We start from the raw sequence: 16792 nt of genomic DNA, 5'->3' as shown, positions 1-16792 counted from the left end.
AATAAATTTTATTATAAAACCAATAAAAACAACTGTTAATCCGATAACCCAATAAGATTTTTATCGATTCGATTTATCGGTCGGTTCGATTTTTGACAGTCTACGTGCTACACCTGCCCTCGGGTACTAGTATTACTAATAGATGTACATTGGCGTCTTCCAGTTGTCCTTTGCCCTGCCATTTCATTCTCTGTCAGCAAAAAGACACTGAAATGTAAATCCCAATTCAGATTATCTGCAATCTGACTTAGAATTAATTTTTGCTATGTTCTGTTGGATAACTTTTGGGTTTTCTTTGTTTGGTGTTGCTTAGGGAGGGGGAATTGAAGCCCATGGATGCTGAGCAACTGAGAGAATATGGTCACAAGATGGTAGATTTCATTGCTGATTACTACAAAAACATTGAGACCCTCCCTGTTCTCAGCCAAGTTGAGGTTTTATAATTCTTTCTCCTTCCTGATTTTCCCACCCACGCACAATTTTTTTTAATCAACAACAACAGTGAAATCCCACAAGTGGGGTATTGGGTTGGGTGGGGGTGGGTTGGGGGGACACAGACCTTACCTGGGGCAGGTAAGAGGCTGTTTCTGAAAGACCTTGACTCTTTTTTTTTTTTTTGGGTAATCGTGGCGTCCATGCCAGCTTGCACATCTCCACTAATTCCACGGTATGCCTGCCAGCTCCCACCAGTAATAGGGTAACTCTGTCTATCAAGATTAGGACAAATGAGAAGAAATCACCAGCGTTTGTCTCTATTGGGAATTGAACCTGAGACCTCAATCAAAAATTAAAATAAGAAGGATTATGGAGAATTTACTGATCAATTCAATATGATATTGTTTACGCTCACTCTTTTTGCATACACGTAGTCACCACCCAATTCCCTAAACACTTTGTTTAGATGGTTGTTACATGTCAATTGTTACATGTCAATCTCATAATGTGTAGTATTATATTTTTTTGATTGATACAATGTTTGGATATATTGTATCATTTCCGACTTCACGTTGTTACATAATGTCACACAAATAATTTGAAGGACAAACTTTTGAGAAAAGTAGGTTACGAGTTAGAACTATAATAAGATAATAAACATTGACAAAATGAAAAGAAAATATAAGGTAACCAAATCATTCGTCATATAAAATGTGACTTTTCGTCGTTACATAATGATGAATTCAATATAGTAAACTTTAAGTACCAGTCAAAACAAACATTATATTTAAACTATCAATACAAGAGGTAACAACCATCCAAACAAGTTGTAAGCCGTGTAGGTTTACACAAACCTTATCACTACCTCAGGCAGGTAAGAGGCTGTTTTCGAAAGGCCCTTCACTCTTTTTTTTTTTTTTTGATAATCGTGGTGTCCGGGCTAGCTTGCACACCTCGACTAATTCCACGGGATACCTGCTACCTCCCACGAGCAATAAGGTAACTCTGTCCACCAAGGTTAGGACAAATGAGAAAGAAATCACCTAGAGTTTGTCCCTGTTGGGAATTGAACCTGAGACCTCAATCAAAAAATTAAAATAAGAAGGATTGTGGAGAATTTACTGATCAATTCAATATGATATTGGTTAAGTTCACTCTTTTTGCATACATATTGTCACCACACAATTCCCTAAACACTTTGTTTAGATGGTTGTTACATGCCAGTCTCATAATGTGTAGTATTATATTTTTTTTGATGGATACAATGTTTGGGTATATTGTATCGTTTCTAACTTCACGTTGTTACATAATGTCACATCAACAATTTGAAGGACAAACTTTTGAGAAAAGTAGGTTACGAGTTGGAACCTTATTAAGATAATAAACATTGACAAAAAATGCAAAGAAAATATAAGGTAACCAAATCGATCGTCACATAAAATGTGACTCTTCGTCGTTACATAATGATGAATTCAATACAGTAAACTTGTAAGTACCAGTCAAAACAAACATTATATTTAAACTATCAATACAATAGGTAACAACAGGGGCAGACCTACATATAATTTTTGGGTGCTCTGGCACCCACTAAACTCGACGCAGTATAGGTATAATTACATAAAAAATATATGAAAATAGGTATAAATTATATAAAAGCACCCACTAAACAAGAAGTTGGTTAGGTGCACTGACATTTAGATTAATCTTAATGCTCTCCATTGGTAGGTGTGCTTGGGTTCAAACCTGGTTGAGATGATTTTTTATTTTTTTCTGTAGTAAGCACCCACACTCTTTAAATCTTGGGTCCGCCACTGGGTAACAACCATCCAAACAAGTTGTAAGCCGTGTAGGCACCGACCCATAATCTCGTCAGGCTAACCCAAACACTAAATATAACTCCCAATATATGATAACCAAGTCTAAAATGATGAAAATAACATAAATAGTGCGATGTCTAAGTCATAATACAATGCAGAAACACAAAATAATCCAAAATCTGTTCATACAAGTCATGAAAAAATAAAGAGTAAATGCAGTTGCTTCTCAAAAGTACATCCTGGTGTGAACAAAAGAACTGCAAGTAAGAATAAAAGAGACTCCAAGGTAATGCAAATTGAACAAGCAGCTCACCACTGAAACTCTCGAGATCAACCGCCTAGGCACACTCTTGAGCTGATCGGGTACTTGGTTTTATATCTGTACACAGACTGCAAAATTTAGTATGAGTGCAACATGTACCCAATAAGTATCACTAGTGGCGGATCCAGAATTTTATGTTTGTGGGTGCTCACGTCTTTTTTTTTTTTTGAGAAGGAATGGTGCTCACTTCTATAACATAGAATAGCAACAAATCACGCAGTATAAGTAAAGAATTATTTAATGGTAGTCTAAAAGGTTAATGAGAAAACTACAATTAATATTTACCATTACAAAAAAAAACACTTTTTTTTTTTTTAAAAAATAGTTTGAAGGATTTCTTAGCCAAGTAAAAAAAATTCTAAAAAAGAACAAGAGAAGTGATTGGGACAAAAGGAAAGAAGAAACTGTACTAGAGAAGAAGATGACAAACATTTGATCCACCCAAGTATTGATCCATGCACTTCGTCCCACAAAATGACATCCATTCTAGTAGCCCAACTAATGCACCTGTCAAGATTTTGTGTCAATAGGTGCTGCTGGTGTTTGCCCCCTAATTGAGTATAGTTTTGTTTCGGGAGTATTCCTTTGAATTTGTGTGAGCCTTGTATTTCCTTGCTGCTGCTTTGATATTACCACCGTGTATATCTTTATATTTTCCTATACTTTCGTGTAGTTGTGGCTGTGGGCGGTAATGGGTGGATAGGGTCATGTCCGAGGGGGTTGGGGCGTGGGGCCGTGGTGGGGGCGGGGGATGAGGAGAGGGCGGGAGTGGGAGGGAGGCCAAGGTTTGGCCGCGGGGGGGGTAGTGGAGGGCGTGTGGAGAGTGACGGTACGCTGAGGGTTGGGTCTTGGAATATAGGGACCCTTCAGGGTAAGTCCATAGAGCTTGTGAAGATTCTTAGGAAGAGGAGGATCAACATTGAGTGTGTCCAAGAGACCAAGTGGGTAGGGTCTAACTTAGAGGTCAGGTAGTGGAGGTGAAGAGGATCAACGATAGGTTGATGACTATTAAGTTGGTCATTCGGGGGTTTACCCTGAACGTGTGCAGTGCTTATGCGCCGCAAGTGGGATCGGAGGGGGAGGAGAAGATGCGGTTTTGGGAGGCTTTGGAAGAGGTGGTGAGAGGCGTGCCTAGTTCGGAGAAGATTGTTGTAGCAGGGGATTTCAACGGGCACATCGGGGCGCTACCGGGAGGCTTTGGTATGTGCATGGTGGTTTTGGTTTTGGGGAGAGAAATGAAGAGGGGGCGACCCTATTGGAGTTTGCGAGGGCCTTTGGGCTGGTGGTGGTGAACTCGGGCTTCCCGAAGAAGGACGAGCACCTGATCACCTTTCGAAGTGCGATAGCCAGGACTCAGATTGACTTTTTGTTGCTTAGGAAAGGGGATAGGGCGTTGTGTAAGGACTGTAAAGTCATCCCGAGTGAGAATCTTTCGACCCAGCATAGACTCTTGGTTATGGATTTGGGTATAAAGAAGGATAGAAAGAGGAGGAGTAAGGAGTGTAGACCGAGAATTAAGTGGGGCGGCCTGACACCAGTGAATGTGTGGGAGATAGGGGAGAGGTTGGCGGGAATGGGGGTGTGGGAGTGTAGGGGGGACGTGAATAGTATGTGGGACAGGGCGGCAAGGTGCATCAGGGAGAATGCAAGTGTGGTGTTGGGTGTTTCTAGGGGCCGGGCCGGGCACCATCGGGGGGATTGGTGGTGGAATGAAGAGGTGGAGAAGAAAGTGGGGACCAAGAAAGGGGCATATGCTAAGTTGGTGGAAAGTAAGGACGAAGAAGAGAAGCGGGTAAACAGGAAAGAGTACAAGCTAGCGAGGAAGGAGGCGAAGTCAGCAGTCACGGCAGCTAAGACGGCCGCTTTTGAGAGCTTGTATGCAGGGTTACAGGGGAAAGAAGGGGAGAAAAAGTTGTTTAGACTCGCCAAGGCTAGGGAGAGGAAGGGTCGTGACCTCGATCAGGTGAGGTGCATTAAGGGGGAGGACGGTAGAGTTAAGAAGAGATGACAGTCGTACTTCCATAGGCTCTTGAATGACGAAGGGGATAGAGCTATTGTGCTAGGGGAACTGGAGCACTCAGAGCGGTGTCGGGATTTTAGCTATTGTAGACGTTTTAAGGTAGAAGAGGTTAGACAGGCTGTCCGCAGGATGCGAAGGGGTAGGGCGACGGGGCCGGATGAGATACCAGTGGAGTTTTGGAAGTTCGTTGGAGAGGCTGGTGTAAGGTGGTTGACTGGATTGTTTAATGAAATCTTCAGGACGGCAAAGATGCCCGAGGCGTGGAGGTGGAGTACCATGATCCCTCTCTACAAGAATAAGGGGGACATTCAGAGTTGCAATAACTATAGGGGGATTAAGTTATTGAGTCACTCTATGAAGATCTGGGAGAGAGTGGTCGAGGTGAGGCTGAGACGGATAGTGTCTATTTCGGAAAACCAGTTCGGATTTATGCCTGGCCGCTCGACGACGGAGGCAATCCACCTGGTACGGAGGTTGGTGGAGCAGTATAGGGAAAGGAAGAAGGATCTGCACATGGTGTTTATCGACCTGGAAAAGGCTTACGCAAAGTCCCCAGGAAGGTGCTTTGGAGATGCTTGGAGGTGAGTGGAGTACCGCAAGCATATATCAGAGTAATTAAGGATATGTATGATGGAGCGAAAACCCAGGTGAGGACGGCGGGAGGAGACTCAGAGCATTTCACTGTCCTGACAGGATTGCATCAGGGATCTACTCTTAGTCCCTTTTTGTTTGCGTTGGTGATGGATGTGTTGACTCAGCGTATTCAAGGGGAGGTGCCGTGGTGTATGCTTTTTGCAGATGATGTAGTTCTGATAGATGAGACTCGAGGGGGTGTGAATGAAAAATTAGAGGTGTGGAGGCGAACTCTTGAGTCTAAAGGGTTCAGGGTGAGCAGAAGCAAGACAGAGTATGTGGAATGCAAGTTTAATGACGTGAGGCGGGAGAATGAGGTAGTAGTGAAGCTGGAAGCACAGGAGGTATGTAAGAGGGATAAGTTCAAGTATCTTGGGTCCGTGATCCAGAGTAACGGTGAGATTGGCGAGGATGTCTCGCACCGTATTGGGGCGGGATGGATGAAGTAGAAACTCGCGTCGGGGGTGCTGTGTGATAAGAAGGTGCCGCCCAAGCTTAAAGGTAAATTCTACAGAGTGGTAGTCCGTCCGGCCTTGCTGTATGGAGCGGAGTGTTGGCCAGTTAAGAACTCCCACATCCAAAAAATGAAGGTGGTAGAAATGCGGATGTTGCGCTGGATGTGTGGACTGACTAGAGGGGATAGAGTTCGGAATGAGACTATCCGGGAGAAGGTTGGTGTGACTTCAGTGGAGTGCAAGATGCGGGAAGCACGATTGAGATGGTTCGGACACGTGAAGAGGAGGGGCATGGATGCCCCGGTCCGTAGGTGTGAGAGGCTAGCGTTGGATGGTTTTAGGCGAGGTAGGGGTAGGCCGAAGAAGTACTGGGGTGAGGTGATTAGGCGGGACATGGAACAGTTACAACTCACCAAGGACATGACCCTAGATAGGAAGATTTGGAAGACGCGAATTACGGCAGAGGATTAGGGCCAGTTTGGGTCGCTAGTATAGGGAATTACTTGGTGGAGGTTTTATTCCTGTTATGATTCCGTGTTCCATGTTTTATTACGAATCTGTGTGCTTTCCTCTGCTTTCCTCTGTTTTATAATACTTATGGGTGCCGTATTTATGTTATGTAATCTGCTTCTGTGCTTTACTATGTGTTTGTGTGGTATCTTGTGTCTTGAGCCGGGGGTCTTTCGGAAACAGCCTTTCTACTTCATCAGAAGTAGAGGTATGGACTGCGTACATCTTACCCCCCCAGACCCCACTAGGTGGGAATACACTGGGTTTGTTGTTGTTGTTGAGGTGCTGCTGGTTCAATGTATCCCTTTTACGAGATATTTCTATATAAATATATATAGTTTATGTCGGAGTCAATGGGTGCTCGAGCACCCAGTAGCTTGTATGTGGGTCTGCCCTTGAGTTTCATCGACGGAACCCAACACAATATAGTGGCGAAGATTTTTATCAACAATTCACTTTCATAAGCCTGTGCAATATATACAACAGTAGAGATAATGAACAAAAGCAACATAATTAGATATTGACAGATCCAAATTTATATGAAATGCATAAACAAGAGTCTATAAATAAAAGATACATGAGAAAGATTTAATCTTTACTCAAAACCAGCACTCCCTGAGCCATATCAAACGTGCACGCACACAACTTGTGGTAATCGGGTGATACAACGACTCGTTAGGGATGAATGTACGTCTTCACTCAATAGCTTAGCCTTAGGCTCAACAGAACGTTGATAACTCACAAATATCATAATCTGCACGGACAGCCCATGTGCCAAATTCACAATTAGGTGTGAGACACATATGGAAATGATGATACATATATTCAGTACATGACTAGCAAGTAAAGCATATAATCGAACATACATCTGACCTACAATGTTAAACTAGCATGTGAGGATTGCATATGACATTATACTAGCATGTGAGAATGCACAAATAGCCTTGATACAAAAAAATAGCATGTTAAGCATAGATACCAATATCAATAAATATATATACAGTTATAAGCATATACTACCACAGTTATCCGTATATCCACTCGTCGCTCTATATATTCAGTAACTCCATAGATGTAATATATATAAAACGGTATCAATTTGGAAAATTTCCCTCATTAAGGTCAAAGTCTTAAATTACCTTGGTCCAACCAAGCTCTAGCCTTCAAGAACACCTTTTTCAAGCTCCAAATTCACCAAATGGCCTCGACCTATCCAACAGAATACTCAACAATGTCAAACAAAGCCATTAAACCCAATTCCATAATTTAAAGCTAGGTCAAAGTCAAAATCAAACCAAAAGTCAAATCTGAATAACCCATACCCTACGAGTCCAAATCTACAATTAGATTTCTATTTCGATGTTTTAATGATCAATTTTCTATATCTAAGGATTCATAAAATAGTCTTCCCAAACCTCACTTTAAATTCCAAGTTTTAGGTGTATTAATCCATGGTTAATTGATATATAATCATAAGAGAGTGTTTAGATGACTTACCCTCATTTAGATATTGAAATCCTTACTCCAAATCACCATTTTGCTGGGTTCCAAAATCTCAAAAATGGTGAAACAATGGTTGCAATCCGGAAATCTGATTTTTATATTCCAGGTCCCATCTTCATTGCAACCATGACATGGGCAATCGTGATCGCAATTCAGCTGGTGACATACTTGCGCAATTGTGACAAGTTTGTCACGTCCGCTAAGGCCAATGGCCTGGACCCATCCTGACCCTAGTGACTCCCACGTCCCAACCTCCATGATTTCAGCGAAGACTTGGCAGCACCTCTCCGCTATCATGCGACATTCTCTGTGATCTCGATGCACCAGATGATAGCAGAAAATCTGCAATTGGAAAGTGTCCCAACATGTGCCGATACGCACCCAAGCCCCTTGGGTCCTGACCCTGAACCATGTCAACAAGTCCCAAATGGTATAGTTGACTTATACAAGGTCTCAAAACATAAAAAGGGATCGTTAAAACTCAAAACGAGGGTCTAGTAGTTTCACATGCATGTCTACTATTCTATTTGGTCAGCAGTTGTGTCATCATAAAATTTTGTTCAGTTGTTAGTAATTTGACCTCATTTACTGGTTGTTTCCATGCCTTATCACTGCACAGCCTGGTTATCTTCGTAAGCTTTTGCCTGAAACCGCACCTGCTCATTCTGAGACGTTGCAAAACGTTCTTGAAGGTGAAATACCTAGTTTTCATTCTATTTTCTGTTTTCATGTTTGTTATTTTAAAATGGATATATTGGCTAGAATATTTTGTATAATTGATTTCTTTGACTTCTTGCATCATCTTAACAAAGCATGAATAAGACATTGATGAAATGCTAATGTGTGTAATTTGAATCTTGGTGCCATTTGATCCAGATGTTCAAACAAAAATATTACCGGGTGTGACCCACTGGCAGAGCCCAGATTACTTTGCATATTTTCCTTCAAATAGTAGTGTGGCTGGATTTTTGGGGGAAATGCTCAGTGCCGGGATTAACATGGTGGGCTTTAGTTGGATAACTTCTCCAGCAGCGACAGAACTCGAAATGATCGTTCTTGATTGGCTTGCTAAAGCGCTTAAGTTGCCTGATGAATTCCTTTCAACAGGTAAGCATATTATATAACTGTTTGACATTAGCTGCTTCTTCCTTTAAAAAGCTACATGCCTTTTGTCTTCCTCTCCAGCAGTAAAAAAGTCGAATCATAGATTTATGCACGAAAAATTTGTAAGTTTGAATCCTTTATTGAGTTTTATTGCGACAAGTTAAAAATTTGAAATTAGAGACAACTTGTTCTCTTGGAGCTAACCTAATCTTAAGTTTTGGTTAAAACTAAAAGTTACTCCCTCCATTTTAAAATAAATGAATTGTTGAGCTATTTTTCAGTGTCCAAAATAAATGAATTGTTCATTCTTCAAGATATATGTTGGAAATTTCTTCCAATTTTACCCTTTTATTTAATGAGGTTCTTAAGTACTTCACATTTTCTAAGAAAGTAATTTAAAAACAATTAAAAGGGTAATAGTGGAAAGTAACCTACAATTTATGTCCTAAAAGATTTTTCTTAAGGGGTTTGCCGTACCCCAACAATTCAATTATTTTGGAATGGACGGAGTATCTACTAGAATATTGAGGTAAGTTAAGCAAAAAGTTAGGAGGGAGAAGATAGAACCTTATGTTTATAAGCTGGTTGAAAGATGGATGATCGCTTAAATATGTTCACTGTATTTCCTTTCCAATAGATATCTCTGCTAAGGTCAATCAGGAGAGCTGATTGGCCTAACAAAGTGATTTCCTTGTGTTTAAATTGAATTTCAGGTCAAGGAGGTGGAGTGATACAGGGAACAGCAAGTGAAGCTGTTCTAGTTGTGCTTTTAGCTGCTCGGGACAAGGTTCTTAGAAGAGTCGGAAAAGATGCAATTAGCAAGCTTGTGGTCTATTGTTCTGATCAAACTCATTCTTCTTTACAGAAAGCTTGCCAGGTATATGTCAAAATTGATTGAAGTTATGTGTGATTGTTAATTTACTTCACAATATCGGTGACAAACAAAGGTAGAGGATGTTCAATGTTCCATACACCAATATTTATCTACATTGAACATCCGAAGAAGGATGTTTTCTGCAAATGAATTTTCTTCGTCTAACCCATCGAATTCGTCTCTGAGATTTAGTTCTCTTTCTTTCTTTCTTGTGGCAGATAGGAGGGATTCATCCTGAGAACTTTCGGGTGCTGAAAACAGACCCATCCAGGGATTATGCTCTTTCTCCTGATACACTTTCAGAAGCTGTATCACATGACATGGCCACTGATTTAATACCCTTCTTCTTTTGTGCTACTGTAAGGGAAATAGAAAAAGAAGGCACCATGTCTATCTCGCCAAATCATATCTTTCAATGTATTCGCAAAAGAACTTTTGGTTTTACTTTTTAGGTCTCTTTCATTTTGGGTAAGATATTGCGTAGTCCTTAGGTCTCTCTCATTGACAAGATAAGTTAGTGCTAATTCCTGTTCTAGAAAGAGAAAGTAGATCATCAATTTAATGATGTCATATAATGATCACTGTACCTTGCTAGGGTGTAAGTGTCTTGAACTTTACATCTGAGTTTGAGACCTTTTAAGGTTGTCTTAACCTTTCAGTATTCATATTTTTTTTTACATTTAATGCATTCTTTGCATTCATTGTTCCCTGTGAGATATTTATATTGGCTTGTCTAGTTGGCATATAACTGATTTGTTGTATTAATAACATCTCATAAAGACCTTTACCATTGTCTACAAAAGTAAAACTTATCTAGGTGATTTTCCATGCACAAGTGTTCTTTTAATTTGTTTAAGTATCAGTAAGTTGGTGAAATATAAGACTCTGGATTGCTTAAAATGTGACACATCATGAGTGTAAAATAGGCTCCCGTTTATCAGTTGAAAGCTTTAGATGCAAATTGTTGATAATCAGTGTTTTGTTGTATGTTTTGTATTTAAGGTCAATGTATAGTAGAAAATTAATAAATGCTACCGTTAAGAGTTTTTCTCACATCTCTTTTGCTTACTTTTGATGTGTAATTTCCTTTCTGCGGATTCTAAAATGCTAAAGGCAGTCTTTTGCTATTCATGCACAGATTGGTACAACATCTTCCACTGCTGTGGATCCTTTGCTTGACCTGGGAAAGATCGCCCAGGTAAAACCTGGTGAGGTGTTGGACATCATGAGTGGGAGAATTTGTTGGGGGGCTGAATCTTTTTTAATCTTATAGACAAAGAAAGGAAGTATGCCCATTGTTAAAACCAGGCCTCCGCATTTAGTTAGTTCAGTCAGCTTTGTTTTATCCATTCACAATTTTCAGTTTTTAGATGGCAATATGAGAAATTCAATTTTTTTCATTTGGTTCGTTTTGTTACTGTTGGGGTTTTCTTGCAATTTATCACTTTTGCTTTAAAATCTTTCATTTGCTGCTTTCGTATTATACTATTGTGGACCAAATAATTTATATATAATTGAACTCTAATAGATCCCTTGTTGTATACATTTAATCGTTAATTGCACCATTCTTCATATTTCATGTATACATTTCAACTTAGACTCCCAAATGTATAATTAGAACTTTGTTTATCATGACTATTGTTCTCTGCTTTGGATGAACAGAAAACCTAAGTTTCAAGGCTGGTCAGCTTCTCTCTCTAATTTCACATACCTGTTTAGACTTGCATAAAACTCACACTAGCTCAAATATTAGCATATAATTTAACAGGTCCAAAGCTATTTCGATGCTTCAGAGTGAAGCTAGAGAAAACAATGGATACAAGCGGGAATGAAGTCAAAAATAACAACTACATGTGGTCGTAAATAGGAAAAAAATTGACCTGTTTTGAAGGGTTGGGCAATATGTTGAGTAGTTGTTGTTTGTATTGTTTTGAGAGAGAGAGAAGAGCGAGAACTTCAAATTTGAAATGAAAAGTTTTTCGGGCAAAGGGATGATTTGTATGGGTTGATTTGTAATTTTGGAAAAGAATGACAAGTTTTGAAATTGTTAATTTGGTCCGAATTGATCTTAATTAGTTTTAATCCTTGAAACAACAATGGCAAGTGCCAACAAATTAAATCGTGCGAAGCATTCCCTATATTGTGATTAATAGACTTCTTTCATGAATCTGTATTTGTTGCTCACCACTGGCTCCAGTGTTCACAATCTTCACTTCAAGATACCACACTTGGGTAAAACGACAAATGATAAGACACCTGGGTTTTAGCCTCACTGGTGTCCAGCACAAACGATTAAAATGATGCCCAAAGCAACATAAAGTATAACCTATATTGTTTTGGACTCTAGTTATGGAAGAATCATCTTATAGACTTATGCTTCTCTGTATCCCATTCCTGTAAGCCATTTAATGAGCCTTCCGGTTCTGGAACTCGATACCTTAAGTATCAATCCGCTTTGATCAGATGTCTCGTAATAATCAGCAGTATACCTTAGTTATGTCCTCTGATTTCCTTGTTTAATGAGTTCATATATTCACTGTCAAGTCCATATAGAACAAGGCTAAGTCACATGCCTATTTGACAGAGTAATAGCATATGGTTTCATGTGGATGCGGCCTATGCTGGAAGTGCATGTATCTGTCCGGAATACCGGGGCTATATCAATGGTGTAGAAGAAGCTCATTCTTTCAACATGAATGCACACAAGTGGTTCCTGACAAACTTTGACTGTTCAGCTCTTTGGGTCAAGGTACAGGGTTATTTTCGGGTGTTATTCCATAAAATAATAAAATTGCAGGCTATCGACTATTAAATGAGGACCACTATGCATTTCCAAATATCTCTGTTGAATACAGCGGTTGTTATCTTAAGTGATGCAGTTAAGTGTTAACAGCTCACTAGATTCTTCCAGAGTTGCTTTGATAACTCATCTTCTTAGTTCATTTACTGGCTGCATACTTTACCTGACACAGGAGCTAACATGAATTTGTATAGTTTGAAAAACTGGACTTTATGGTATTTGCATCTAAGCAGGACCGGAGTGCACTCATCCAGTCACTGTCAACAAATCCTGAGTATCTCAAAAACAAAGTAAGTATCCTTGGTTCAACACTTGTATTTTGACATTTTCAGTTTTGTTAGCAGTAACAAATAATTATCTTTTCGTGAAACATAATATTATCCAACCGTCTAAGACAGATAAACTAGGGCTTATTTCTAGTTTATTCAAAGTATGAGCATGGAAATTGATTTTTTCTTGATAACTGAGAAATCCCCTAGAGTCGGTGATGCATGGTTCGAAAGTCGGTGGATAATGCACCCTCCCCTTTACACTAGGCTTTTGGCTGTGGCAGGGTTCAAACCTGTGACATGCGCATAACCACACATCACGATCCGCTCTTACCACTAGATCAAATCCCTTCGGGCCGACATGGCAATTGGATTTATGAAATGTAATTACAGATATCTTACTTTTGGACTTTGCTTCCCCCTACCGATAATGATCTGTTCTTATGTAGTTTGGTGGGAGTTGAGTAGCAGCTCCCTTTTACCCTTTCCTGCGAAGATGCTTCAAACTCTATCTCAGTTTTCTTTAGATCAGCCTTTTCTATGTGTATCATTGTCTTTGACTGAAAGGAATTCTCTGCATGATCTGTAACTTAATTTTGTTTTGTAAGCTAATTATCTTGTGCTTTTGAGACATTCACTCTATCTGTTCTAAGTATCTGACAACCAAACCTCTGATAGAAATGGCTTCTATTGCATTAAATAAATTATTATGGAAGTTCAATATGTAACATCTCCCTTTTGGAGTTATTTTCAAAAGTTCAAATGTTACTTTTTAACAGGTTGAATTTTCTATCTGACATTGTCGAATAGTTTGATCATGCATTTGCTTGTGAAAATTTTGGCTCACCCTATAGTTATACCCTTGATACTCCAGGCCTCTCAAGGAAACTTGGTTGTGGATTACAAAGATTGGCAAGTTCCTCTTGGACGCAGGTTCAGGTGTGCCATTAATGTCATATAAAGTTAGCTGGGCATATGCCCATTGGTGCATGTTGTACTGTGGGCCACCACATCTAAAAGTTTGATCTTTTAGAGAGGAGACATATTTATCTATTTACTTTAGGTTGGATGCAGTGCTACATAGCCGTTCAAGTGAGAAATGTCTTAAAAGCGAAATGACAAATCATATTGAACACTGGATAGCGGAAAAAAGTATCTATGATCTTCTGAGCTCATAACTGCTCCAGGTTTAAAAGAATTACTTGTAGAACCTGTTTACTGAGCTACTATGATGACTCGTGGAAACTAGCCTGTCATGCATGGTTTATGAAATATATTGGTCTTTAAAAATAAGGTGCTACAGCTTAATGATTCACCAGATAAATTTCTTGAAATTTAAAACATTTTTCTAAACTCAACATCATTTCAATGTGTTTTGATAGCATACTCAAGGAACTTTGTTTTAGAAAGTTCTAATGAACTTATTGCAACATTCAGGTGCGGTTTGCTTATATCTAACTTGGTTTATTAACTAGATCATTGAAGCTGTGGATGGTATTGAGACTCTATGGGCTGGAAAAGCTTCAAGCTTACATAAGAAACCATATACAACTAGCAAAGCTGTTTGAGAAACTCGTTGCTCAAGACCAGAGGTTTGAGGTAAATATTTCATATCAATGTCACCTAGGTGGAATGCTTGACTAAGTCAAGTAGGATGTTGTAAGCATCCTTTTAGTCTACCAAATTTAATCAGAAAGTCAGCAGCCATTAATTAGGTTTTCCTATTTCTATGTAGCAGTTATTAGCAGTAGGGATAAGTTATCTATTAATTATGTTTTCTTATTTCTTTGTAGCAGTTATTAGGAACAAGGAAGTTATTCCTCCATTTTCTCATTTCAGTTGTAGTAGGAAGTTATTTCCTTGTTTTTAGTTGGGTGGTTAATCCACCAGTGTTGTATTTAGTGTTGTTCTGAATTGAGTAAAGGATATCCAGAAAGTTAAGTTTTTGAGTGCTTCAAACTCAAGAGATTGCAGGTTCTCTCTTAACGAACCAGCACCATAGGTTGAAAAAGGAAAACATCTTTTCAGACTCCTAATTCAGTCTACACTAAATCTGATTTTGTCTTGCACTGTCCCATAACTAGATCCATAACAGGGGACCGTAACAGATGTTTTATAGGCATTGGCCAAAATCTATCTTTTAGAAAGGCTCGATCCCCTTGTTTTTATGAAAAGCATCCCAGTGTCTCGTCTATCTAAGAAATCAAGTTTATTTACTGCAGATTGTCACCCCTCGGAAGTTCTCATTGGTTTGTTTTCGCCTACTTCCACCCCCAAGTAATGAAGATTATGCCAACAAACTGAACCATAACCTGCTAGATTCTGTCAACTCAACTGGGAAACTTTTTATTTCTCACACGGTATATTTGAATTAAGCCAACTTCCCCTGAAACTTGTCTTTATTCAGAATTGGGGATTAAATCGATAGCTTCAGTAATTTTATCATACACAACTTACTGATTGTCCACGAATTATGCAGCTTCTTTCAGATAAATACATACTACGGTTTGCAGTAGGGGCTCCACTGACAGAAGAGAGGCACATTGTTGGAGCTTGGAAAGTTTTACAAGATGAGGCTGCTACATTGTTAAGTAAATGTTAATAGTAAACCATTATTTCACATCATTGTTGATTGACCATATTATTGAAATGCAATTTCTTTTGTCTTGTTCTCGTTGATACTTTTATTACAGTATTTTACTTGGATTGACTTTTCTGCTCTACTTAACGAAGCTTAAAATAAAGCTGGGATTTTTTGCTTTTCTGCGACAATTGGAAACTTCTCTACCTCTACATGTTATCATTGATCACATGATGCCATTCAACTAAACTTGGAAGATATTTAACTCTGATGGTTGGCTGAAAGAATCATCAGTGCCTTCAGTAATTTCATTGTGACCCATTTATATCCGTCAAAGTCTTAGACCTTTAGTACTACCTGATTATTTCATAATCTTTCACCCTGTTTATCTTATTATCTTGCTGTTGTTAGTGCTTGTTATTACTGCTTCCTTTTCATCTTTTCTTGAGCTGAGGGTCTACCGGAAACAGCCTCCCTATCCTCACAAGGAAGCGGTAACGTCTGCGTACTCTCTACTCCCCCAGACCCCACCTGTGGGATTATACTGGGTATGTTGTTGTTTATCTAACTGATATCATACTAGAAAAAATACCTCGTCTATTAAGTTGTATAGGTTATACTGCCAAAACTCGAGGATGCAATAAGATTTCACTTATGCATTTCTATGGGATTAGGATCATCATCAAGAGTAGAAGATCAAGACACATTGAGATGAGGCAAGCGCACATTGTATAACCATTTTAAAGTATAGTTACTGAGAGTAATTTTAACTTCCCACGATGAGCACTTTTAGGCTTTATATAAAGTTCTATTTGATTTCCTTTCTTTTGCATTTTTTGGTGGTTACACCAATGATGTACCAAAAATTTTACTCCTTCTGTCCCAATTTATGTGGCACCCTTTCCTTTTTTGTCCGTCCCAAGAAGAATGTCAGCGTTCCTTATTTGACAATTATTTAGTGGCACCATCCCGTTGTGTGAAAGATTAAGGGATAATATGCCCTATTTAATAGATGTTGATCAATTGTACTCTGAAACTTCATTTGCTTGTATTTGTGGTTAGTAACAAGAATGGCAAATGCCGTGCAGTTATATCAAAAAATTGATGTACATTGCTTAAACATGGTGCTCTGGATGTCAGGGTTAGTGTCTCAAGTGTTGTGAAGTTATAGAATCAAAGGACCCTGACATAAACCCAACAGAAAGTAGCTTGTAATGGCACTGTACTTGTAAATATTTTCGAGCACTCCCTTGTTGCTGGCCATCAATAATCTCTCTTATAACGATTAAAAAATCCAATAGAGAGTAACCCTTGGCATTTTGCCTGGAGGTCGAATCTGTGAACTTTTATTTGCTTCAAGGCATGAGCTTAGTGTGTGAGCCCAGGGAATTTTAGGATGATTTCTTGAGATCAAGTGGTTCAGGTGATGGTGAATGATGATATGTTTAAGGTAGACATGGATAAAATTG

The 16792-nt window shown here is 39.1% G+C and overlaps 1 protein-coding gene across 4 annotated transcripts; it reads left to right on the top strand.

Annotated features, from left to right (window-relative positions):
- LOC107842494 (tyrosine decarboxylase 2) lies at positions 1 to 15421 on the top strand. Of its 4 annotated transcripts, XM_016686371.2 has the most exons (13): positions 1 to 214; positions 314 to 434; positions 8315 to 8387; positions 8572 to 8802; positions 9513 to 9676; positions 9892 to 10032; positions 10812 to 10871; positions 12258 to 12422; positions 12707 to 12763; positions 13617 to 13681; positions 14218 to 14341; positions 14965 to 15102; positions 15222 to 15421. In XM_016686371.2, coding segments are annotated over exons 1-13 (1464 nt in total). In that variant the 5' UTR covers positions 1 to 212; the 3' UTR covers positions 15345 to 15421. The 4 variants fall into 4 exon arrangements, with proteins under 4 accessions (XP_016541857.1, XP_016541859.1, XP_047252986.1 ...); XM_016686373.2 differs by lacking the exon at positions 14965 to 15102 and having other exon boundaries at positions 56 to 214; XM_047397030.1 differs by lacking the exons at positions 13617 to 13681; positions 14965 to 15102 and having other exon boundaries at positions 56 to 214.
- The last annotated feature ends 1371 nt before the right edge of the window (positions 15422 to 16792 follow it).

Source organism: Capsicum annuum, chromosome 9 (assembly GCF_002878395.1).
Source record: "Capsicum annuum cultivar UCD-10X-F1 chromosome 9, UCD10Xv1.1, whole genome shotgun sequence".
In the NCBI taxonomy this organism is placed as follows: Eukaryota; Viridiplantae; Streptophyta; class Magnoliopsida; order Solanales; family Solanaceae; genus Capsicum; species Capsicum annuum.
Note: the sequence above shows the minus strand (reverse complement) of the source record. Positions and strands in the feature narration are given on the sequence as shown.